General features: G+C 50.0%; 1 protein-coding gene across 6 annotated transcripts in view; it reads left to right on the top strand.

Moving 5' to 3' along the window:
- CACNB1 (calcium voltage-gated channel auxiliary subunit beta 1) overlaps positions 1-26,799 on the top strand; it is a 557,229-nt gene that overhangs the window by 460,049 nt on the left and 70,381 nt on the right. For 5 of the 6 annotated variants that reach the window (XM_069634704.1, XM_069634706.1, XM_069634707.1 and 2 more), the window contains 2 exons: positions 6,039-6,119; positions 8,844-8,902. In XM_069634704.1, the coding sequence (XP_069490805.1) occupies positions 6,039-6,119; positions 8,844-8,902 (140 nt within the window). Of the gene's footprint in view, positions 1-545; positions 566-6,038; positions 6,120-8,843; positions 8,903-26,799 lie in introns of all 6 variants that reach the window. The other variant, XM_069634705.1, reaches the window with a different exon arrangement.

Below are 26,799 nucleotides of genomic sequence, written 5' to 3'. Positions count from 1 at the left end.
AGAGTAAGTGCGTAAAATACATTTAAACAGTTGAGACACAGCAAATAGGCCTGACGGCAATCGGCAGTTTTACCATTGCAATCAGGGGAGAAGACAAGGGAGCACGGATAGACGATCTTAAGGCATGGTGCGAACGGATCGTGCAAGTGCATAGACAGTCACAGGGAGGAGGAGGTCCAAGTGCACCCAGTTGGCGGAGACTGGGGTAAGTGCAGAAAGAGACATATGGGGGCCTCCTCACAGGTGAATAACTTCCTATATAGCTCACATGGTGGGTGAGCTGGCCAGCATCTACACCCTAGAAAGTGAACCACAGGTTTGGAGTGCGTCCGCCTGCCCCTACGCCCGTGTCATGGCTGTAGGGGCCGATGTGCTGCCGGGAAATGCTGCCAGGCAGGTGTTTGGCCTCCTCCCCTTTGCATCTCGCTGTGTGTGTGTGTGTGTGTGTGCTCGAGAGCTGAGGTGCACGTGTGCAGTGGTGACATGTCAATAACGTGCACGCCTTCTTATCTTCCTTTGTGCGGCCGTGGCCTCCCGCCCTGCAGCCAAGCAGAAGCAGAAGTCGGTAAGTGGGTGTCCTTCCTCTGTGCCCCCCTGGCCACATGGTCCCTCACCCTCACAAGTCCCCGTCGCTCATGGGGAAGGACTTAAGTGCCAAGGACGAGTGTGCTCGTCCTTTTTTGCATAGACCTGCATAATAGCCTGGCAGTTAAGGGAAGAACAGGGGGTGCTAAAGGGCGTGCGTGGGATATTATTACAGCACAGCTAGCTAGCCTGCTTACACTACCCGGAGGGATTGACACATATGTGGGAGTGACATCTGAGATTACATAGAGTTATGTATATAAACAGAGCTGCATGCCTCCTCTCAGTGAGCTGCCCGCTTCCTCCAGTCTCCGGTGAAGTCTGCCCTTCCAGGGGCGAGGAGGGCAAGGAACTTTTGAACTTCATCCTGACATGACATCTTGCTTACTATACATGCAAACACATGTAACTAATCCTGCATAGAGTTACATATAGTATATAGTGTGTGTGGGTGGGGGGTGGCAGGAACCCACACTGCAAACAGACACAGAGGGATACAGACCTGCTAGAAGTTGGAGAGGGAGAGGGGACTGCAGGGAGACTGGGATACAGTTCTGCAGAGAGAGAGAGAGAGAGAGAGAGAAAGGGAGAGGGGACTGGAGGGAGGGACACTGGTCTACTGGGTGAGAGGGAGAGGGGACCAAGGAGACATAGGGACACTGGTCTGCTGGGGGAGAGGGGACCGCATTGAGGCATTGGGAGACAGGTCTACTGGGATTGGGGACTGCATAGAGACACAGAGACACTGGTCTACCAGGAGGGAGGGAGATGGGACTAAGGAAACATAGGGACACTAGTCTACTGGGAGAGAGGGATAGGGGACTGCATAGAGACGCAGCAACATTGGTCTGCTGGGAGAGAGGGAGAGGGGACTGCATAGAGACACAGGGACACTGGCCTACTGGGAGAGAGGGAGAGGAGACTGCATGAGACGGAGCAACACTGGTCTACTGGGAGAGAGGGAGAGGGGACTGAGGAGACATAGGGACACTAGTCTACTGGGAGAGAGGATGAGGGGACTGCATAGAGACGCAGTGACATTGGTCTACCGGGAGAGAGGGAGAAGGGACTGCATAGAGACACAGGGACACTGGTCTACCGGGAGAGAGGGAGAAGGGACTGCTTAAAGACACAGGGACACTGTCCTACTGGGGGAGAGGGAGAGAGGACTGCATAGAGATGCAGCGACACTGGTCTACTGGGAGAAAGGGAGAGGGGACTGCATAAAGACACAGGGACACTGGTCTACTGGGAGGGAGGAAGGGAGGGAAGGAAGGAGGGAGAGAGGGAGGGATGGAGGGAGAGGGCACTGCATAAAGACACAGGGACACTGGTCTACTGGGAGAGAGGGGGAGGGGACTGCATAGAGACACAGTGATATTGGTCTACCAGGAGAGAGGCCTGCATAGATGCTCAGGGACACTGGTCTAATAGGAGAGAGGAAGAGGGGACTGCATAGAGACACGGGGACACTGGTCTACCGAGAGAGAGGGAGTGGGGACTGCATAGAGACACAGTGACACTGGTCTACCGGGAGAGAGGGAGAACGGACTGCATAGAGGCACTGGCCTACTGGGAGAGAAGGAGAGGGGACTGCATAGAGATGCAGCAACACTGGTCTACTGGGAGAGAGAGCGGGGACTGCATAAAGACACAGGGACACTGGTCTACTGGGAGGGAGGGAGAGTGGACTGCATAGAGACGCAGCGTCACTGGTCTAATGGGGAGAGAGGGAGGGGACTGCATAGGGACGAAGCAACACTGGTCTACGGAGAGAGGGAGAGGGGACTGAGGAGACGTAGGGACACTGGTCTACTGGGAGAGAGGGCGAGGGGACTACAGAGACATGGGGACACTGGTCAAATGGGAGAGAGGGAACTGCATGGAGACACAGGGACAGTGGTCTGGGAGAGGGAACTGCATGGAGACACAGGGACACTGGTCTACTGGGGGAGAGGGGGAGGGGATTGCATAGAGACACAGGGACACTGGTCTACTGGGAGAGAGGGAGGGGACTGAGGAGACATAGGGACACTGGTCTACTGGGAGAGAGGGGGAGGGGACTGCAGAGAGACACAGTGACATTGGTCTACTGGCAGAGAGGGAGAGGGGACTGCATAGATGCACAGGGACACTGGTCTACCGGGAGAGAGGGAGAGGGGATTGCATAGAGACGCAGCGACACTGGTCTACTGGGGGAGAAGGATAGGATTATAAGGAGACACAATGACATTGGTCTACCGGGAGAGAGGCCTGCATAGATACACAGGGACACTGTTCTACCATGAGAGAGGGAGAGGGGATTGCATAGAGACGCAGCAACACTGGTCTACTGGGGGAGAAAGATAGGAGTATAAGGAGACATAGGGACACTGGTCTACTGGGAAAGAGGGGGGGGACTGCATAGAGACACAGTGGCATTGGTCTACCAGGAGAGAGGCCTGCATAGATGCACAGGGACACTGGTCTACCGGGAGAGAGAGAGAGAAAGGGGACTGCATAGAGAGACAGGGACACTGGTCTGCTGGGGGAGAGGGAGAGGGGACTGCATAGATGCACAGGGACACTGGTCTGCTGAGGGAGAGGGGACTAAGGAGACATAGGGACACTGGTGTGCTGGGAGAGAGGGGAAGGGGACTGCATAGATGCACAGGGACACTGGTCTACTGGGAGAGAGGGAGAGGGGACTGAGGAGACATAGGGACACCGGTCTATCAGGAGAGAGGGAGAGGGGTCTGCATTGTTGCACAGGGACACTGGTCTACTGGGAGAGAGGGAGAGGGGACTTCATAGAGACGCAGCAACACTTGTTTACTGGGAGAGAGGGGGAGGGGACTGCATAGAGACACAGTGATATGGGTCTACCGGGAGAGAGGGGGAGGGGACTGCATAGAGACACAAGGACACTGGTCTACTGGGAGAGAGGGAGAGGGGACTGAGGAGACATAGGGACACCGGTCTACCGGGAGAGAGGGAGAGGGGTCTGCATAGAGGCACAGGGACACTGGTCTACTGGGAGAGGGGACTGGGGAGACAGGGACTCTGGTCTACTGGGAGAGAGGGAGAGGGGACTGCATAGAGACGCAGCGACCCTGGTCTACTGGGAGAGAGGGGGAGGGGACTGCCTAGAGACACAGTGATATGGGTCTACCGGGAGAGAGGGAGAGGGGACTGCATAGAAACACAGGGACACTGGTCTACTGGGAGATAGGGAGAGGGGACTGAGGAGACATAGGGACACTGGTCTACCGGGAGAGAGGGAGAGGGGTCTGCATAGATGCACAGGGACACTGGTCTACTGGGAGAGAGGGAGAGGGGACTGGGGAGACATAGGGACACTGGTCTACTGGGAGAGAGGGAGAGGGGACTGCATAGAGACACAGGGACACTGGTCTACTGGGAGAGAGGGGGAGGGGACTGGGGAGACATAGGGACACTGGTCTACTGGGAGAGAGGGAGAGGGGACTGCATAGAGACACGGGGACACTGGTCTACTGGGAGAGAGGGAGAGGGGACTGGGGAGACATAGGGACACTGGTCTACTGGGAGGGAGGGAGAGGGGACTGCATAGAGACACAGGGACACTGGTCTACTGGGAGAGAGGGGGGAGGGGACTGCATAGAGACACGGGGACACTGGTCTACTGGGAGAGAGGGAGAGGGGACTAAGGAGACATGGGGACACTGGTGTACCGGGAGAGAGGGACAGGGGTCTGCATAGATGCACAGGGACACTGGTCTACTGGGAGAGAGGGAGAGGGGACTGAGGAGACATAGGGACACTGGTCTACTGGGAGAGAGGGGACTGCATAGAGACACGGGGACACTGGTCTACTGGGAGAGAGGGGAAGGGGACTGCATAGAGACACGGGGGCACTGGTCTACTGGGAGAGAGGGAGAGGGGTCTGCATAGAGACACAGGGATACTGGTCTACTGGGAGAGAGGGATAGGGGACTGCATAGAGACACAGGGACACTGGTCTACTGGGAGAGAGGGGGAGGGGACTGCATAGTGACACAGGGACATTGGTCTACTGGGAGAGAGAGAGAGGGGACTGAGGAGACATAGGGACACTGGTCTACTGGGAGAGAGGGAGAGGGGACTGCATAGAGACACAGGGACACTGGTCTACTGGGAGAGAGGGGGAGGGGACTGCATAGAGACACAGGGACACTGGTCTACTGGGAGAGAGGGAGAGGGGACTGCATAGAGACACAGGGACACTGGTCTACTGGGAGAGAGGGGGAGGGGACTGCATAGAGACACGGGGACACTGGTCTACTGGGAGAGGGGACTGAGGAGACATAGGGACACTGGTCTACTGGGAGAGAGGGAGAGGGGACTGCATAGAGACACAGGGACACTGGTCTACTGGGAGAGAGGGAGAGGGGACTGCATAGAGACACAGGGACACTGGTCTACTGGGAGAGAGGGGGAGGGGACTGCATAGAGACACGGGGACACTGGTCTACTGGGAGAGAGGGAGAGGGGACTGAGGAGACATAGGGACACTCGTCTACTGGGAGAGAGGGAGAGGGGATTGCATAGAGACACGGGGACACTGGTCTACTGGGAGAGAGGGAGAGCGGACTGAGGAGACATAGGGACACTGGTCTACTGGGAGAGAGGGAGAGGGGACTGCATAGAGACACAGGGACACTGGTCTACTGGGAGAGAGGGGGAGGGGACTGCATAGAGACACAGGGACACTGGTCTACTGAGAGAGAGGGAGAGGGGACTGAGGAGACATAGGGATACTGGTCTACTGGGAGAGAGGGAGAGGGGACTGCATAGAGACACAGGGACACTGGTCTGCCGGGAGAGACAGAGGGCGAGGGGACTGGGAGTAAACCATTGCATGAGACAACACTGCAGGGTGTTTGGTACAGGCAGCACCCGGGCAGAGGGTGCACAGCCGAGATACGGAACCCATGCCACCTTTATGGTTGATGTTACAAAGATATCACAATGAGGCAGGAATACCCCCTCATGTGGCAGCAAGCATTAAGTGTGTGCTGCATGTCGCGTGTGCTATGGTGCGTGATTTGCTTGTCGTGCCTTGTCTTGATGGTTTTGTGTGGTGGGTGTGGTGGCGCGTTCTTTTCATCTCATGTGTTGTGCTGTATATTGTGTTTCTTGCCATGTGTTCTGTCCTTTGCATGCCATGCCTTGGTTTGCATCCTGGGCGCTGCATGCGCTGCATCGTGTATGCAGCTTGCCATGCGCATACTCTGGCAATGTCATACCACCCACACAGCGTATGCCACTATCTATACATGTATTTCTCCCCTGCCCTGTTGCCCACCGATGGGTGATCCCCAAATGTCCTCTCTGGGCGGCTACTGTGGTCTCCTTGTTTAAAAGATGCCCCCCACCCTTGTATCCAGGATGGCTCCCCAGTAAAACTTACCAGAACGCTGGGGCGCAGCCTGATGCTGGTTTTTGTGTTTCAGACGGAGCACGTGCCGCCGTACGATGTCGTGCCCTCCATGCGGCCCATCATCCTGGTTGGGCCATCGCTCAAGGGTTATGAGGTAAGGAGCTGCTTTGAAGATATCTGCCCCCCCCCACACACAGCCACAATGGGGCCTTCACCAAGAGCTATGAAGACTGGGGAGAGATTAGAAGTCACCACTGCCAGAGACTCCTTAAATGGATATTAAACGTCTCGGGGGAGGACAGCTCAGGGGCAACATGCTTGCCTTGGAAGCAAGACGTCGTGGAGCAACACAGGTTCAATCCCCGGGTCCGTGCGTAGAAACCTCTGGGTATTAAGCACCTTATAAATAACCCATCATATCATATCATAGACAAGGCTGGGCATATTCCCGCGTCAGCACCCCACCACCCTGACATCTTTGCTAATGGCCTGTGATCTCCGTTGGACTCCCTGCAGGAACTTCTCTATAGGGTCATGAGGATAAGGAGTGAGTCTGTGGGTACCCCCTTTCCTGTACCACCCCCCATCCTCCTCCTATCAGCACCGTAGAGGGAAATTAGGTTATTAGAGAGACTCTGGTGGCTTCCACTGAAGGTCTTTCCCAAAGGAGCTATGACACAAGCGGCTTTGGGGGAATTCCCCCCCACCACAATGGAGTTATGAGGTAAAAATGGTCACTGTGCTTCCCCTTGCACCCCTTTCTGCAGCTATCTCATACCCTTTTGTTAAGGTCAAAGAGATAAGGAGTGAGAGCCACGCGTGCCAACATGTTCATTAGAGTCGGGAGGTGTTGATCCAGTCCTGTTCTGTTTTCATTCTGGGACTTGTCGTCCTGGATGTAGTCGGTCAACAGGGAAGGCTAAGGTGAAACGCCGATAAAACAACAGTCCAGATAACACTGCTCTCATGCGCTTGTGAAGTGCCTGTTCCTGAGTATGCCGTTTTTTACCTCCACATCGTGTGTAGGAATGAGATGTCACATGATGCCATTGCGATGCCTTGGTGAAACAGAGCATCGCGTATTGACATCATGCAACTGCGGGGGCTGCGCATCTCCCTCACCTCCTGGGAAGTGTAGTCCTGGACAGAAGACTGTCTGAAATGTCCCCAGTCAGCAGCAGAGGCTGCCTCATGAGACAGGAGCTAAGGTCTCCAGACACACCGTGTGTGCATCTGCTCTGGTCATATCATGAAACAGCACCCCTTTTTTCCTTTGAGGCTAAGGCATATTGTCTAGGCCCCAAACGTTTGTTCCCCTTATTCCCAGACCATGCATGGATCAACATGCATTGCCTCTGCTATTCTAGTCAAAATGCATTCTAGTTTTGCCTGTTGTCTAGTTTGGCTCATGATCCATGCCAGTCATCTCCCTGGGGGTCCCTCGGCTCTATGACTGGAAACATAGCTGCCTCAACTAGGCCATCAACGGAGTATGCTCTCCAGAACTTCCTCAACTGGACCATCAACACAGTATGCTCCCCAGACCTGCCTGAACTAGACCATCAAGACAGAATGGTCTCCAGACCTGCCTCACCTAGACCATCAAGACAGAATGGTCTCCAGACCTGCCTCACCTAGACCATCAACGCAGTATGCTGTTCTGACCTGCCTCAATTAGCCCATCAACACAGTATGCTCCCCTGACCTGTCTCATTTAGACCATCAACGCAGTATGCTCTCCAGACCTGCCTCAACTAGACCATCAACGCAGTATGCTCTCCCGACCTGTCTGAACTAGACCATCAAGACAGAATGCTCTCAAGACCTGCCTCAACTAGACCATCAACGCAGTATGCTCTCCAGACCTGTCTCAACTAGACCATGAAGAAAGAATGCTCTCCAGACCTGCCTCAACTAGACTATCAACCCAGTATGCTCTTCAGACCTGCCTCAACTAAACCATCAACACTGTATGCTCCCCTGGCCTGTCTCATTTAGACCATCAATGCAGAATGCTCTCCAGAGCTGCCTCAACTAGACCATCAATGCATTATGCTCTCCAGACCTGCCTCAACTAGACCATCAATGAAGTATGCTCTTCTGGCCGGCCTTAACTAGACCATCAACGCAGTATGCTCTCCACACCTGCCTCAACTAGACCATCAAAACAGAATGCTCTCCAGACCTGCTACAACTAGTCCATCAACGCAGTATGCTCTTCTGACCTGCCTCAACCCAATTCTTGAGTAGTTGGTTTGCCCCTCCTTCCCAGAATGCACATGTAATCCGTGTAGCTTGTGCTCTGTATCACAGTGTTGACATACTCTCTCTATTTTATACTTTGGACCCTACTAGAGGTTATGGGTTAAATTATATCCTCAACTTCAAGATATCCACGCTGCAGGGAGCGTGATGTGGACAGATCCAGGCCAACCAGCTTCAGCTTCCTTACCTCCCGTTTGTCCTTTCCTTTCTTCTCTTTTTACCTTCTTGAGTTATAGTCTTTCCACCATCTTTCATATTTTCCTTGTTTCTTGACCAGCCTTCTTCTGCACGTTCTCCATCGTTCCGTCTTCCTTCTTCTATCAAAGGAAGCTGCTCCCACAGAGAGACCTGCCTTTCTTTGATCCAGAGCCAAATCTTATGTGAGTCACTGTCTCTTCCGGCAAGACCCTCTCTAGGGCAGCCAAATCTGATGCGCAGACCTCTTTTGAGGTCTCAATGCCCCTTTCTTAGCATAATGTAAACAAATGTGTGATTATATTAATGTAATCACTTTTCCACGGGTGGCCCGATAAACGTCAACAGGAATTCTTTTGCGCACTTCTTACTTCAGCCACCATACCTGAGTACTCATCCTTTTTTCCACTTTCCACAGGTCACAGACATGATGCAGAAAGCCCTCTTCGACTTCCTGAAACACAGATTTGACGGCAGGTGAGCAGCGGCCGCATGTTGGGTGACACAGGAGGATTGTGGGTGACTGCCTGCGATGCGAGTGGAGGGAGAGAGTGCACTTCTGGCATAGACATTGTAAAGCATTTTGCTGCTCTGTGCAAAGGCAGCGACAGAAACTGGGGTCAATTCCTTTCTGAGAAAGGCAGTTGCGGCTGGTGAACTTTTAAAGTGGTGGGGCGCATATGTATGTTTCATGAAGGCAGTAGGGAGCGAGCCCGACTCTGCAAAGGGCGGTCCGGGGGATTCTCCCCCCCGGAGAACATTTTTTGAAATGAGGAGTGGAAACGGTGCATTTCCCAGCACAATTTTCAAGAAAAGTTGTAGAAAAAGACCTAAGATACTAGTAGTTCTCAGAGGAGAACCCACGCAATATTCTCCTGCCAGAGATGCCAGGTTACCAAGAGCACTCAGGGCTACTTTGCACAGAAAATCATGTATGTGCCCATATCCTGGAAGGGCACAAATATGCTTCCATCACTGAGGCAAGTGCTGGGTAAAGTATGCCACTGCCATCCCTTAAACATTTCCCTGCTTATATAATTTCCCAGCAGGAATTACAACTGTCTTAAATGGTGTGACAGAAGATTTCATAATGCGCATGAATCTTCCTGAGTATGGTAGTTAAAAATAGAATCACAATTTGCTTAATACTCAGCGAGTTGCTACTTCGATATGTAATGTGCCAATTGCCTTGGGTGATGCGTGCATGTGTGTTCCTACTCAGCAGCCTCATTTTCCTGGCAGCAGGACATCTTTCCCGTTTGGCACCTTCATTGTCAATGAGGGTGTGGAACAGGTGACGTGTCCCTCTGCCAGGACATTGTCCCAGGTGCTGCGTGCAGCAGAGCAGCTCTCTGAGGACATGACACATTGCTCTGTATCAGCATTAGAGTGGGAGCCATTAGGCCCTGATGGGAGGGAGTAGGGACTATTGGCAGGGACATTTGTCCCTTACAAAATGTAAATGGAGTGATCAGAAGTGAGAAGGGTGCATAATGCTGTATGCTGTATGAAATAATGATTTAAAACCCAAGGGGGATTTGTTAGGCTATCATTAATCTGCATGATGCTATTGTGACTTTGCATGCAGGATGGGGAGAATAAAACCAAAGCCATACTCTTATTGCTCAACATATTTCTATGTCGCTGTATACAGTGTATAATTAGTTTACTCTGAAAGGCTAGTTCATTATGTACTGTGGTTTGCTTCCAAGGTATTATTATAAAGTAATTATTTAAGCACATGAAATGCAAAGCAAAACCTTAATAAATATGCATATCAACTAAATCTTGGAAGATGTGCTCAGTTGCTTCAATTGCCAACATCCCGGTCTGACCATTTAACTAAAGTGTGTGATCCTGGGCAAATCATTTTATCACACTGTGTCTCATCTGCAGCTCCTTAAGTGATTCACTTCATAGCTTATGCTAATATATCATGCTCCTATAAAAAAAAGCCTAATGATGACTATAGAGTTGTTCGATATATAATATTACTGCAATTCCGTATTTTGCACCACAAAGTTATTTGCCACTTGGCTTACTTCTGGCAACTTATTGTAAAGTCACTTTCTTGTTGCCTCCGCTCCAACCCATTCCCAGGGGCATCAACAGTCTTTGCTACTTGGAGTAGCAAAGACTGACGGTGTTCCTTGCAATGGCCTTTACTTTGAAGACACTTCTGTTGGTACAATCCTTATACACCTTTGGAGGTTTGCTGTCGCTCTGTGGGGCAAAATACATGCAAACGGTTTGCATGTACTTTGCCCCACAGAGCCTGGACAGAGCTCTAGTAGATGTGTTTCCTGCATCTGTAATGGGCCTGTATTTTATTCACCGTATGGGTTCAAATAAATCATATGCCTGATGCCAGCCCCCTTGCTCCTCACTTATGTTACCCAAAATGTCCCCTTGTGGGTAGGGTGTCCCCATGCTGCAGGGGTTTGTATGCACGCTTGCATACTGCACGCAAACCCCTGCAGTGGAAAGCAGAGAGGGGTTTCCGATGGCGAGCAATGGCTGCTCAGTGGCCCCAGGCAGAAGGGCTTCATAAACTTGCAATCTATCACCTGGTCTCATTCCCTATTGGGGTGTGCCCATTATTCTGATTTTGGGATATCGTGTAGGGGAATGGGCACCTTCAAATGCCATGTCTTACGTCCAGCGCCAGCATCCGTTTTCATTTTGATTGCCTGCTTTGATTTCAGAATAGCAGGCAGCCAGTCCTGCTATTCAGAATTCACAAGCAGATGGCCACACAGGTGTTGTTTGCATTGAAGCTCAGCCTGAGCTTATATGCAAAAAATCTCATGTGTGATCGTCTGCTTTCGTATTGTGAACAGCAGGCAGCCTCACACCTTACACACAGCCCAAGACCCGAGAACCGAGTTCTGCAGTGCAGAGACTGTCTGTACTGCAGAACTGGTCCCTTGTCTAAAAAAAATATTAAATATGAAACAGTGTTCCTCCTTCCTCTGGTCCAGCTCCAAGTGTGTGGACTACTGGAGGGGAGAGCCCTACCCACATGCTGGAGCTGAAACGAAACCAAACGCAGCCCATGCTCTATGGGAAACAATACGAAACAAGAGCCAGGGGGCGTGTTTGGTTTTGTCGTTTCTGTGAAGTTCCAGCATGTGGGTGGGGCTGCACAGTCTCGCTTGTTCTTCTTCTTGCTGATAGATTTTTATCCATCAGCGGTGATTTTTGGATACCGAGGCTTGAACCTCATTACTCCATCTTCTCGGGTTGAGTGTGTAGTCGTGGGTTTGTATTCTTCTTGGTCTGTGTGGTCTTGTCACAGTAGGGCTGGTTTCACAGGGTCTTCGCAGTGATGGGCCGCGTGTAGCGGTCGAAGGGGTTTGCAGTGGTGGCAGTGAGTCTTCTGATCAGAGGGTTTAGGTTCTGATCCAGTTCTTGGCAGAAGTTCTTACTCAGCTTTGCTAGATGTTCATCCAACATCTCAATGTCCAGGTCTCTGTGAAGGTCTGCTATCCTTGTGAAGATTGGAGCTCCAGACGATATCCGCAGGGCCTTGTTCTGGACTATCTGAAGACTTTTCCGGTGTCGCTCATGGCAGGTCATCCATGCTGGGGAGGCATAATGGGGGCTGCACAGTGACATCACTGTGTGGATTTATAGCCCTGATCCTCCCCAGCCTCTGAGCATCGACGCTCCTCCTCCTTGGAGGGGGGGGGGTCGATGCTCATTGGCTGGTACTGAGACACCTGACCCTCCCTCAGCTCACGGCCCCTGTCCTATCTCTTACATAGACCGGGGTAGGGTCTGCAAATTGTGACCCCACCCTAGTCTGTTTGAGGGACAGGACATGGGAATGGGCGAAGAAAAGGATGCCTTGGGGACGTTTCTTTCTTAACGCTGGCATGCATCCTTTTCAGCCGAGTTAATCGACTTTCACTGCTGGCCCGGGAGGGCCTGCAGTGCGCATGTGCGGCGGGGATGGCTGATTTCAGCGCTCCACGCTGCACATTCAGGGCAGCCCCCACCATGTCCATGAGTGGCAGGATTTTGCTGTTACTTGTGGACATGGTGGGGGTGTAACATTGTTGATGGGGCTCCGCCCCTCCCGCCTCCATGGGCCAGTCACCACTGGAGGCAGGTCCAGTGGAGGTACATTTCTGCCTTGTATGGGTTTTTACACATGCCTTAACTCAGCTTTAACTCGGCTATCTCCACATTCCTAAAGATCTTGGTCTGTTTCATTGTGATCTTGAATGCGCAAAGTAACGCCGAATACAGTTGTGGCCATTGAGTGCTACGTTGTACATCAACCCTAGCTTCCCATTGGAAAGGAATGTCGAAATAGACTGAGTGTTCATAGCAACAGTCAATCTAGAATATCTGCAACAAATCACATGGCTTTAAATGAAAAACGGATCTATTTACATGCTGCTAATACACAATGGGGTTCCTGAATGTGAATAATGTGTTAGTAACCACTGTCCTGAAAGAGTAAAGGGTAGGGTTGGTTGGAGAATTTGAAGCAGGTGTGAAACCTGAGGTGTTGTAGGGTGCAGGCCTGAAGTACCCTATTCCTGGGTATTGGTATTTCTACAGGTGGATTATGGTGGTGAAACGTGGATGTCAGTCTGGATCTACATGAAATTTCCGAGGCAGAATAACCCGCAACGGAAATGTTCGTATGGGAAATTTACACACTACAAAAATGTTCGTACATTTCCCATGCAAACATCTATTTCAAAACCCTACACATTTACACCCCCACAACACACCCCACCCACACACCCACACCCTACTTACCTTTTAAGACGTGCTGTGTCCCTGCAGCGCCAGTTCCCTTTCACTTCCATGATCGGGAACCAGCGCCGCAGGGTCCTTTTCTTTTTTTTTCGGGCAGCTGCAGGGGTTTCCTCTGCAACCCCTGCTCATTGTACTGTACAGTGTAGTGAGCAGGGTGTTGCAGGGGACACCACCGCAGCCCCCGGCTTATTTTTTTTGTTGGGGGGGTTGTTCTGGTGGGGGGCTAGGGGGTGTCCCCTGCAACCCCCGCTCACTGTACCAGCCCCCTTTTTAAAAAGAAAATGTCCCACCGACCTCACAAAACACCTAAACACATACCACAAAAAGTTCGATCTTTTGGTAGTTAGAACTTTTTCCTGGTGTGTGTTTTAGGTCTTTTGGTTGGAGCGGTAATTTCTTTTCGGACATTTCATCCTATTCCGTCTGTTCATTGTCCCAAGCTTCTACCTAGGACCAAGAAGGGCGCCAAGACCATATGCTTAGTTCATTCATTTTGTTGGTCTATAGTATAACTTTAGATAACGCCAACGAAAATGAAATCTTTTGAAACATAACAGTAGTCGAGATGGTTCTCTACAAATTTGAATTAGGCCCCTTTGACCTCAGAGACCCATCCTGTGTCCACTGCTTCTTCCACAGGATGTGGGTTCTTGGGTGTTACCAAACTCAGAAGCAAGTGCCCCCCCCCACCCCCTCCCTTCCTAGCGTTGCAGGCTTCAATCTGACCTGAACGCCTCTTCTCAGTCTGAAGTAAATTCAGGTTTTCCATGGTCCTAGACCCCACTCTGTTCAAAAGTCTTGTGAGCAGATATAGCTAGTAGGCCGAGCTAGAGGAGGGTGCCTGGAGTCTGGCTTGGCCTGGGCCTCCTCCTGGTTTCTGGTGCCACACCTCTCTGATCTCACACTAATCTCCCTAATCCTGCCAACTGCAGCTAACCAGGCCTAAAGCACTAAAGTCTATCAGATCTTGGACTATTCCCTATGGAACATTTCTCCGCCAAACCCATAGAAAGCAGACTGGTGTACATGAATGTGGTACTTCCGACCTGCACCCACCAACACCACAGGATTGCAGTGAGGAAAATAAAAGTGGCTGAAGGGCGCTATATAAGACCACTGACATTACATTACATCTGGTCCTGGCTGTGGCCAATTGTACATGCCCGCTCTGGCTAAGTGGTGACTGGCTCTCTTCAACTTGGTTCCTCGCTCGCTACCTGATGTTTTTGTCTCCGTTTCCACCTCTCAGGGTGTTTCCCCCTTACCTGCTCTGTCCTCTTTGCCCATTGTTGTTACCGCTACTGGACCTCCTCCTCTGGGCATTAGCACCTCTGAGATATCCCCTTATGCCGCTGATGTTACACTTTCAACCTCCTCGTGCCACCTTCGCTGTCTACTCCAGCTAGTGGTGTTCCTACCTCTACCACCTCTGTGTCACCCTCTCCCCCTGATGTTATGTCCCCTCTATCACTTCCAACCTCCAATGTTATCACATCCTCCTTCCACTTGGGCTTCACCGCCTCTTCTGCTCAGAGTCCTACCACCTTCTCTTGACTTCCACTCCAACGTCCTGATGTTGACACCTCATCCAACCATGCTCCTAATATTACAACCACCTCGGCCACTCCCTTAATGATTCCCTCCTGTCTTCACCCCCTTTGCTCTACCACATCCTCCATCACCTTCTTAACTCCCACCAACTTCTTCAGCCCACCCTCATCCTCTGACCCTCTTGGCTCTCACCACCTCTTTCTGCTTTGAAATGTTGTCACCTCTCCCCTCTCTTCCAGTCTCCAGCCTTGTACAAGTACAAGCCTCCTGTATCTGATACCCATGCTGACCAACTGGGGGTTGGATGCATTTGGACTATCTTTCCTCCTCCACCTGGGGTGGACTTTCAGTGAGGGTCTGCACTTGTGACTTGTAAGTGGATGAGATATGATATGATATGAACGGTTATTTATAACACGCTTAATACCCAGAGGTTTCTAAGCGCGGACCCGGGGATGGAACCTGTGTTGCTCTGTGTTGCCTTGCTTCCAAGGTGAGCACGTTGCCCCTGAGCTATCCTCCCGAGACGATCCCTGAATGCACACGGGGTTGCTTTAGTATCAAGGGACTACACCTGGCCTTTCCGCCATCTTGAATGGTAGTTTTCGTCCGCTGAACCTCCCTTGTGCTGATTCTGCTGAGTGTTTCCACCTTGTGAATTAGGAGCTGGAAACGCACTGGGTCAGCTTTCGGAATACTTCGTTTTTGATCATATATTATGTGGGCAGGGAAATTGAAACATTGGGCCTCATTACGAGTCCAGAGGTAGCCGTGCCGGAAAAACCGGCAGGCTGCTGCCGGACCCGAAATACCATTCCACCTCTGTGATTGCCGGAATCACCACGGCATTACAACCCCGGTGGGCCGGGAATTCCAGAGGCAGAATTCCGTAAATCCCCAAAGGACTCCATTGGGATGGGGACAATGGAAACACCGGTTCTATGACAGAGCCGGTGTTTCCATTTCCGCCTGCAGGAGGGGGCCGTTACTCCCGCCAGGTCAGACCTGGCGGGAGTGACACCTCCTGTCTGCAGAACTCAGAATCAGCCGGTCCAGAAACAACAGTGACGGCAGATTTACCGCCACCATTCTTTCCGGACCGGCAGGGTCGTAATGAGGACCATTGTGTTCTCCACGTGAGACACTCTCGCCATGGAACAATGGTTTTGTGACTTTGTTTCGCATGTTGAATCTTCAACATTCGGGAAGTCCCAGAATTGTAACATTGAATATGCATGCTGCGGAGGTCAGCGTGAGTCCCACACTCCCTGTGAAAGGACTTTCTTGATGTACCTGGTGAAGTTGTAAATGTAACACAACTTTTATTGCTATCAGGTGAAGATAAGTGATTTCTTTTAGAATGAAAACAGTCTATTTCACGTTTGAAGCTTTGGGTCTGTTTAGAGGGAGTTTTAGGTCCTCTCAAAATGTGGTCTGGGCAAAACCTAGGCTTCCGGAACTAGCTTGACCTGGAAGACCAGGGGTGTGGCAAGGGTGCCTAGCTCACAAGAGTGGCCTGTGCTGGGCCACTGCGATTGTCCCCTGCTATGTGATAGAGACCATGGCATGGGTGGCCAGGGGCTTCCCTCACACCGGCCCTCGGCCCAACATCTACATGGTCAGTGTGGCACTAAGCCCTCTAAGTCACCACCTTGGCAGTCCCTGCAACTAGGCAATGGACTTCATCATACCCAAGATCAGTTAGCTACCAGTAGTGGTAAGCTTAGAGAGCTGCTGACCTGGAAGATGGGATTGTATGTTTGGTTGGGGGTAAGGGTGGGGCTTTGCAGGAAAAGCTCTCCATGGCTCTGCTGTGGGTATTGTGGTGGTGAGGGTACTAGTGGGAATTACACAGCAGTATGCCTGAGGATTTGTGTATGTAATGTCAGGTGTGAAGAGATTGCAAGCGTAAGAAGGTTAGTGGGGGATAGGTGGCAAGTTCTAGTGTGGCAGCTTTGATCAGAATGGGGAGGATCTCCACTGCCTTGGTCTAGTTTTTGTTGATGAATGTTGGGCAGTGGTATTTGGGAAGTGTTCCAGTATCCCCATTACGGCACAGTGGGTGCATGTGTGGTTGTCTTGAAAAGTCTTGTGCCTGTGGTCGACGGGTCCAATTTATCTGGTGGGTTTCGGCAGGTAGCTTGGTGTAGCAGTGAATTTACGATAGAAGAGAGGAATTAAACCCCCATCTCTTTGGTTGACGGGTGCAACTGATCTGGTGGGTTTCAGCAGGAAGCTTGGCGTAGAAGTGAATTTACGATAGAAGAGAGGAATTAAACCCCCATCTCTTTGGTTGACGGGTCCAACTGATCTGATGGGTTTCGGCAGGTAGCTTGGCGTAGCAGTGAATTTACAATAGAAGAGAGGAATTAAACCCCCATCTCTTTGGTTGACGGGTCCAACTGATCTGGTGGGTTTCGGCAGGTAACTTGGCGTAGCAGTGAATTTACGATAGAAGAGAGGAATTAAACCCCCATCTCTTTGGTTGACGAGTCCAACGGATATGTTGGGTTTCGCCAGGCAGCTTGGCGTACCAGTAAATTTACGATAGAAGAGAGGAATTAAACTCCTATGTCTGATGTGGCAATAGCTTGACTTCATCTCAGCAGATTGTGCCGGTCTATGCGTTATTGTTGTTGTGAGCCGAGCTTTGACCTGTGCTTGGTGTTGGAGTTTGATGCCCTATGTCCCTTGTGAAGGACAAGTGGGCAAGACTGAGCTGACTGCGGCCGGCCGTGGTTGTGCTTGGGTGGAGAATTGAGGGTGTGCTGAGTTCTTGGATTCCCAAGTCTGTAAAAGTTAGTGTGCTTTGTTCCAACCAGATTGTGCCTGGTCTTTGGAGCGCCCATATCCATGCTTGTTTGCATGTATGGGCTAGAAAGTAACCATGGACTTGAATTCCTTAGATGAATGCATTTTGTGCCGCACATTTTTTGGAGGTTTAGGACAGCGGAAAAGATAATGAGCCTAATTACGAGTTTGGCAGTCGTTTGGCAGTAACTCCACCGAACTACTGCCAGAATTATTGCTGGATCACAAGTGGTGGTATGGCGGTGTTAGTCCTCATTTATCAAGTCCACTCCATGGGGATTTCGGCACAATTACCGGCAGCAGGATTTCTGCCAGCGGTAATTCTGCCGATTTGCCTGGTTTTGGTGGTAAGGCAGCAAAATTATCTCCAGCTTTTTGCTGGCGGTTTTGACTCCGCCTCACCACCAAAGTTGTAGTATGGCGGTACGGTAATGCGATAGTAGTGCAGTTACCACTGCATTACTGCAGTATTTTACCGACTACCGTATTCGTAATGAGGCCCGTGTCCTTTAGGTGTCAAAATATAACAGATATGAGTGAGCTCTTGGGATGGAGGATTGTGACCGTTTTATGTGCAAGTGTAAGTTTCGCACCTGTGCAGGAGGGCAGTAGCTAAATCTACTACCCGCAACTGTGCACGTTGCTGATTCTTTCAGTGTACAAAGTACTTGAGTGGAACATGATGTCAGTTCCTGAAACATAGAAACCTGGTTTAAAAAAAAAGCCTTTCTGTTATTCATTTTACTGATATCTTGAGCACACTGAGATGGGAAGGAGAGATCACGCATGAGTGATTGAGCGAAACACGGAAGCGTTTGTCTTGCTTTTAAGACTTCTTTTCGTTTCCTTTTCAATTTCTTAGTGTACTTCCAGATGATGAGAAGTGTAAATGTATAGGTTGTTGCCAATGGTTAGGATGAATCACTTTTTAGATTCTGAACACCTACTGATTTCTTTGTCCATTCAGTGAGGACAAGGGGCGGACAACCTGTTGAAAATGCAGTAGAAAGTGATTTCTTTGGAAATTCACGGAGGATTAGCGGTATACGTAAACATTTTTGAAAATGTAGCAGCAGATTGCGTCATTTAAATGCCTGGTCTTTTCATGACTTTTGAAGGTGCGCGTTACACTGTACATGAAGTCACTCCCCACTTGAGCAAATAGCTGGCGAGAAAAAGATGGAACTTCGATGGAAACTGGACTTTTGAGCGTTTCGCTATATTTTCTCAAATGCATCTAAGGTCGGCCTCTTTATAAATTGGCTGCTGCAGAATTAACCTGCCGGTATTAACGTATAGCGGCACGTTTCCGTACCGGCCAAGTACAAGTTTGCCAGTGAGGTACCTGAATTACCTCCAGCTAAGAGCTGGAGGCAATTCAAACACCTTACTGGCAAAGATCCCTGGTATTACCGGTGCCGGTTACACTGGCAAAACCCCCCATAGAGCCCAATGGGACTCCATGGAATGGGGATTTACATCTGACACAGGCACTTGTAAGCCGGCGGTAATATCGCCTGACCGAGTGCCAGTAACAGTACTTCAGTTTGCCAGAATCCTGACAGATTTACCACCAGGATACCAGCAAACCTATAATGAGGCCCATTGTGAGTTATCTGTTTGTGGGTGCTTTTCATGATCCCTGATCATAACGGACCACAGATGGGGGGCATATGGGGGGGACCCTCCTCAATATCCCAGAGGATACTGCTGAGTTTCAGTAAGCAGATATCAGGTTTGAGAAGAGGCGGGCGCCAGAGTGCTCAGCCCCTGACAGTGTGCCCCGTGAGACATGGTGGTGTAGGGTTGCCATTTTGCAACAGTGATTCTCACTAGTGCCCATTCACCGTGGGAGGTCTGCTTGACATACGCTGCAATGGGCCCTTTGCAATGGATGTCGTGGGTGATGTTCTCGGTGTACCCCATTCCATGTCCCCGTTACTAGATCAAGCTGTAGTGAAGGGCGTGGTCTGGCTTTCCCCCTTTGTGACCCTTTGGCGGCAGGAGAATACTCAAGCTTTCATATTTCGTTAAATCTGTGGCACTTGTGCAGTACTAAAGCCCAGAAGCAATGTGAAACAAGCATTAGCAATGGCAACAGTTTTGGCTTTTGTTTAGGCATGGGAAAGGTATTTGCCAGGCACTTCCATCGTTGTAAATACTGACCGTTAATGGTAGCAGGTGCAAAATGGTGCGAGTACCTGGGCATATAATAGCAGTGCCTGGCAAATGACTAATACTTATACACAAGCCAAAGCTGTTGGCTTTGCACATGCTTGTTTTTAACAGGACTTCAGGAAAGTACACGCACAGGGCTTATAAAAAGAGTGGCTGAAGGCAGACCTGGTTAAGACATTTTTATTACACTAGTAGTGACTGTACAGGTCTAATTAAGTGATTAACTTTCGGAAGACTGATTTAAAAAACACTACCAGGCACTTCAAGCTCAAAGTTTGATCCTAAGGCTTGATAAGCCTAGCTCAAAGAGATCCTAGGAGGATGTGTTTTGGGCATGGAGGGCCAGGAAGTGGGTGGGAATGGTCATAGGATTAGCATGGCCATGAGCAGTCAACGGGTGGGTAAAAAATCCAAACAACACCGACAAGCTTTGTTTCCCTCCTCATATGCCATTTCTTCCTTACTGTACTCTAATGCAATAGTTTTGGCTTATAAGTGGTGCTTAATAACCAAAAGGAGAACAGCTCCTGACCCTGGGGAAAGTGGATCTATGGTGTTGTCTGGATAAGAAACATCTCAGACGCTGGTCACAGGGCCGGAGATTTGATTCAGATTCCAGTGGTCCTGGCAGAGTGTTGCAGATGTGAGCCCTTTCTGTCCGAGAATAGCCCACGGTGGTCTTCAATATGTGGGGACTCTGAGAGTGCTTAATGCTGTTTCGAGAGATAGCTGTAAACCTTATATCACATGGTTCTGAAGCAGATCCCAGTTCTCAGCAGATTTGCAGAAGCAGACTGTAAAGTTTGCATGGCATGTGAGCCGTGTGAGTGGATTGAGTAGTGCCCACCAAAGCGCGAGCAGCATGTACTCTGCCATATGTTCTGCAGCTATCCAGCCATGTTGCAATGATGGAGCGTAGCTTCCAAGCTATCGTGGCGCTTACAGGTTCCATTCGGCCTTGTTATATGGCTGGTGGTTATGAAACGGGTAGGTGGGGGCATTGATGAGACACGTGAGGAGACAACAAGACAGTACAGAGCACGGACAGAAAGGACTCCACTCGACTCGCATGATGCGATCTGCAGTCACTCATCGCAGCTACATGTCAGCCATATCAAATGGTACGTATCGCACTCCATCTCAAGGGAAGATAGCCGTATCCCTCCCGGGGCACGGCCACCCACCTGAATACATCTGCAATAAACCACTACTGGAACCTATATCGCACATCACCACTGCCACTAGAATGCAACTGAGTCCCATGAAAAGATTCAGTCTTGCTGGGCACATAGTCTCCATGACTCGCATACTCTCCCGAAGGGCCATCACAGCACCCATCCACCAGCCAGATTTCCATGGGTGGCTAGCAGGGACTAAGCCACCCCTACTTGCCTTCATTCTGGTTACAATGCACACATGCATTTAAAATCCTCCTATCAATTTCTCATACCATGGCCTTCGGTCCTCCGAGGGCGTTCAGCCACAGTGCTTTGAGGCCATACCAATAGCATTAGGTGCTATAAAGATACCGTATAACATAACATAACTTGTACGTGTGTGCTTGTGTAGAGTACTTATACCTCTCGACAGAGACCCATGTACCCATTATTCATGAAGAACTCTCATTTGTTTCCCTTTATTCAGCAGAAAGGCCTCCTAGGGGTTGAATTTGAAGTCATCTGTCCCTGTATCTGATGTAGAGACCTTCTCCTTGTATATGTGTCTTACCTGTAATACAATTCTGTATGTGGGTGGACCCTGGGTTCTTCTCGGCAAGTTCTGGGGCATAGCTTGACCTTGGCTCTGCTTGGAAGGCCTAGGATTTGTCTGGTGTCTGCTTGGAGAGTTTGTTGGTCTGGTTGGTGAGACCTTGGGTACTCATGGCCAGGCCTCAGTTGTGCTTTCCAAGCCTTGAAGGCCGCTTCACCAGATGCGCAGTCTGATTGCAAGTCTTACCTATTCTTGCCGAGTGTCAGAGTGCATTTGCTGTGCTCTAGGCCCTGCCTGGCTTGCGCTGAGATGTGCTTGTGGATCCGTGGGGTCTCCGGGCGAGTCCTAAGATCTTTTGGGTACGTCATGGGGTCAGCTTGTGTATCTATGTAAACCAAAGTAAGGTTTTGTGTCTAAGACGGATCTAGGTTGATATAGCGAATAAAAAACGAGGAGGCCCAAAATATCGAATTTGTTTTAGTCAAATTTCGAATCTTGGTTTTATTTGTAGCATTTTATTTTTAATGCAGGGGCAGTCCCCGATCCCACCCCTACACACTTCCCACTTGAATTCATACCCTTACCTATTACCCCCATCTATTTATTGGAAAAAAAATCCAGTTTAAATTCAACTAAAAGGATCTCTATTTTCGGCCTTGTTTTTTCAGGCGGATACTGTTTAAGACCTAGAGGACGCTTCTCTGCTTAGCAGGGTGCTTACCTGGAGCATGCCATGCAGGAGTGGTGCATAAATGCATGCGGCAGCAACCTCACAATTTCTCTATGCCCATCCAACACTGGGCATGATGATGTGCTATTCTGTAACCAGCAGCCGGACACATGTGTGAATAACTCACCCTCTACCTTATCATGTCTTCAATGTAAACAGCGCCCAGGTGCCCATTCAGACGGCACACTCTACAAATGCCAAATAAATAAATAAAAACATCGATTTAGAGCTTTTATCGAATCACGACTAGTTCCTTCCAAACATCACTATCGGCCGCTCAGAATGAGGTTATGCTTTAATGCCCCTGAGGGGTATATTTGACATTAAGGATAACCTTTCTCCAGGAGATCTTCGCTAGACTGCTTCACTGTTTCTCACAATGGAATAAGCATGTTCATAGTCACACGTCCATGTGTTAACGAAAACGAGAATTAATGAAACCTCTAAATGATTCCATTGAGGGTAAGAGGTTGCTTTTCACTAATATCATTTTAAAGAAAATGTTTACGATAAGATTTTCTTTTCAGGCTGAAAATATTAAATGGGTAGAAAATGTATCCCAGGAGACAACAGATACTCTCCTGCTTTTTCCAGTCTGCGCTTAATTCTCCACCTAACCCTCTGTCGTGACATTATTGAAGGCAATCGGTCAGGCCGGGCCCTCCTGCATTTTGTTCTGTTCCAAAGCAGCTCCACAGGCTCAGACCCACTTAGCGTGGTGCCTGGCACCGCCTCAGCTGACCGGTAAAGCATAAATCAGTTTAATCCTGATCTTTGGTCCAGAGACCGTCTTGGGGTCCTCGCCTCAGTAGACTCCTGGGGCACCCTTAGTGGAACCCGAATGCCCCTAGTCTGGGTACAGACCTTTTCCTATCCTTAGATAAGATGTGATCTCTTCAGTCTCCTCCAACTGGCTGTCATCTACGCAGTCACTCACAGGGGGCGCTGTCTCGGGCTGCCAATCTCCCGATCACCTCTCAGCACTTGCTCTCTCACGCACATGTCCAGGACCTGAGCTTCTCGTTGTCCCTAAACTGGATTCTGTTCTTCTTGATGTTTAGAGTTACTGCTTACACTTGTGAAAATTGGATTTAGTTGACTTAGCAAAACAGTTTTGATTTGAAAGAGCCAAAGAAATTCAAAGGGACCCCCCATGTGAAACAAACTGCTTTTACACTCACTTGCCTATGACTGTTGGTTTAGGGTGATTACATCGAATCTATGTGGTCGTAGGTGAATTGGGAGAATTTCCCTTTTGACAGGTTGATTTTGCCTCATATATATGCAGGGGGACCCCCCGCAGCTCCCACCTCTTTGACCCGCCTGCAATAAATATTTCCCTGAACCCACATATACATGTGCAGCAGAATTCATAAAAAAATCTGCGACAAATTCTCCTGCGACCAAATAGGCAGCGCAGTAATCTGCCAATCCCTGAATTTTAGAGTTAACTAGGTTTGAACGAACGCTAGTGTGAGATTGTGAATTACGTGGATTATTGCCGTGCATTGGTGGACTCCATTTCCCTACGGCCTGTGCGCCAATTTTCTGTCATTATCGGCGCTTTAGCACCAGCGCATTTGCGAGACGGTTTGTGCCGGTTCGTGCCGGTTCGTGCTGGAGTTTGTGGCGTTGTTGAAAGAAAGCTCCTCAACTCGTAATATTTATGACTATGAGGAAAATAGCGGGGATGGAATCATTCCATTCCCTCCGTTCAGCCGACCACTTCCTTCTCACTGTTCCCCCTTCCCCATGTGCCTCCTCCCGTTTCTGCTCCTTTCAGCTCCTAGCCCCCCTCCACTGGAACTCCATAGCTCTCTCGGTCCGCTCCACACCTACCTTTTCCTCCTTTCGCACTTCCCTGAAATCTCTCCTTCTCCATTCCCCACCTCTCATCCTCCCCCCTTCCCTCAAATTCTCCCTATGATCCTCTCCTCCCTCCCCCTTCCCCTTATCCTCCCTCACTTAACCCTTATATCCCTTCTGTTCCCCCCTGCCCCCTTCCCCTCCTGTACCCTCCCCTTCCCTCTCACTGAATTGCTCTGCTTACTGTTTTTATTGGTTTGATTCATTGTAATGTGCTTCTTCTGTTATAATGTTCTATGTATTCTGTTGTTATAATGTAAAGCGCTTTGGATGAAAGCGCTATATAAACATAATAAATACAAATACAAATAATTACCAAAATCCATTGAACGTTAGCGGTAGCTCTTTAATAAGGGCAAATTCAAAGGTGTTTCCATTTGTGCAGACCCAATCAAAATCAGGTAGGGCAGCTACAATCCTGCGACGCTATATGTCTGTGAACTTTTGTCTAGCTGAAAGTGTCTGCAGGATTGGAGCCCCCATCTCGAGAACACATAAACTGGTGATGACACCAGTGATAGCTCCCTCCAAGAGACCGCAGTGGGAGCTAGTGTCCTGACAGCGTTCAGGGAAGGACGACGGATAGTGATGACACCAGTAATGGCTCCCTCCATGAGACCGCAGTGGAAGCTAGTGTCCTGACAGCGTTCAGGGAAGGACGACGGATAGTGATGGTGATGACACCAGTGATGGCTCCCTCCATGAGACCGCAGTGGGAGCTAGTTTCCTGACCGCGTTCAGGGAAGGATGACGGATAGTGATGGTGATGACACCAGTGATGACTCCCTCCATGAGACCGCAGTGGGAGCTAGTGTCCTGACAGCGTTCAGGGAAGGATGACGGATAGTGATGGTGATGACACCAGTGATGGCTCCCTCCATGAGACCGCAGTGGGAGCTGGTGTCCTGACAGCGTTCAGGGAAGGACGACGGATAGTGATGGTGATGACACCAGTGATAGCTCGCTCCAAGAGACCGCAGTGAGAGCTAGTGTCCTGACAGCGTTCAGGGAAGGACGACGGATAGTGATGGTGATGACACCAGTGATAGCTCCCTCCAAGAGACCGCAGTGGGAGCTAGTGTCCTGACAGCGTTCAGGGAAGGACGACGGATAGTGATGGTGATGACACCAGTGATAGCTCGCTCCAAGAGACCGCAGTGAGAGCTAGTGTCCTGACAGGGTTCAGGGAAGGACGACGGATAGTGATGGTGATGACACCAGTAATGGCTCCCTCCATGAGACCGCAGTGGCAGCTAGTCTCCTGACAGCGTTCAGGGAAGGATGACGGATAGTGATGGTGATGACACCAGTGATGGCTCCCTCCATGAGACCGCAGTGGGAGCTGGTGTCCTGACAGCGTTCAGGGAAGGACGACGGATAGTGATGGTGATGACACCAGTGATAGCTCGCTCCAAGAGACCGCAGTGGGAGCTAGTGTACTGACAGCGTTCAGGGAAGGACGACGGATAGTGATGGTGATGACACCAGTGATAGCTCGCTCCAAGAGACCGCAGTGGGAGCTAGTGTCCTGACAGCGTTCAGGGAAGGACGACTGATAGTGATGGTGATGACACTAGTGATAGCTCGCTCCAAGAGACTACAGTGGGAGCTAGTGTCCTGACGGAGAAGGACGACGGATAGTGATGGTGATGACACCAGTGATAGCTCGCTCCAAGAGACCGCAGTGAGAGCTAGTGTCCTGACAGGGTTCAGGGAAGGACGACGGATAGTGAGACCACAGTAGTGGTTGATACCGTGCAACAAGAAGCCCCCATAAAAGTTGAGGGTCAACACTTGGAGCTAAGACAGAATGATATGCTGGTGACCTTGGATACACCCCCATCATTTGTATTTGTATTAATTGTGTTTATGTAGCGCTTTAATCCAAAGCTCTTTACATTATAACAACAGAATACATAGAACATTATAACAGTAGAAGCAATTTACAATCATGAATAAAACCAATAAAACAGTAAGTAGAGCAATTAATCTGTGAGGGAAGAGGAAAGGGGTGAGGAAGGGAAGGAGGAGGGAAACAGAAGGGGTATAAGGGTGAAAATGAGGCAGGGGAAGGGGGAGGATAGAGAGAGGATCATAGGGAAGATTTGAGGGAAGGAGAGAGAATGAGAGGAGGGGAAGGTTTCATGGCGGGGAATGAAGAACGAGAGATTTCAGAGAAGTGTGGAAGGAGGAAAAGGTAGGTATAGAGCGGATTGAGAGAGGTAAGGAGTTCCAGTGCAGGGTGGCTAGGAGCTGAAAGGAGTGAAAACGGGAGGAGGCACATGGGAAGGAGGGACAGTGAGCAGGAAGTGGTCAGCTGAAAGAAGGGAGCGGGAAGGAGTGTAGAAAGAGAGGAAAGAGGAGAGATAAGAGGGAGCAAGATAATGGAGAGATTTAAAAACTAGACAGAGGAAATTAAATTTAAGTTGGGAGTGAAAGGGAAGCCAGCCAAGGACGGAAAGCGAAGAAGAAATGGAGTCATGAGGGGCAAGGAGACAGAGGGTACGGATGGCCGAACGGTAGATAGATTGCAGGGGGGCAAGATGAGAAGCAGGTAGTCCAAAGAGTAAAGAGGAGCAGTAGAAGAGGCGAGAGAAGATGAGGGAGGAGATTAAAAGTTTAGTAGCATGGAAGGTGAGAGAGGAGCGGACTTTGCGAATATTGAATAGGTGGTATCGACAGGCACGAGAGGTGAGAGAAATGTGGTGGGAAAAGGAGAGGGAGGAGTCAAAGTGAATGCCTAGATTGCAAG

This window comes from Ambystoma mexicanum, chromosome 13 (assembly GCF_040938575.1).
Source record: "Ambystoma mexicanum isolate Mex_15411 chromosome 13, UKY_AmexF1_1, whole genome shotgun sequence".
Taxonomy (NCBI): Eukaryota; Metazoa; Chordata; class Amphibia; order Caudata; family Ambystomatidae; genus Ambystoma; species Ambystoma mexicanum.
The sequence above is the reverse complement of the archived record's forward strand: the minus strand, read 5'-3'. Positions and strand labels throughout refer to the sequence as shown.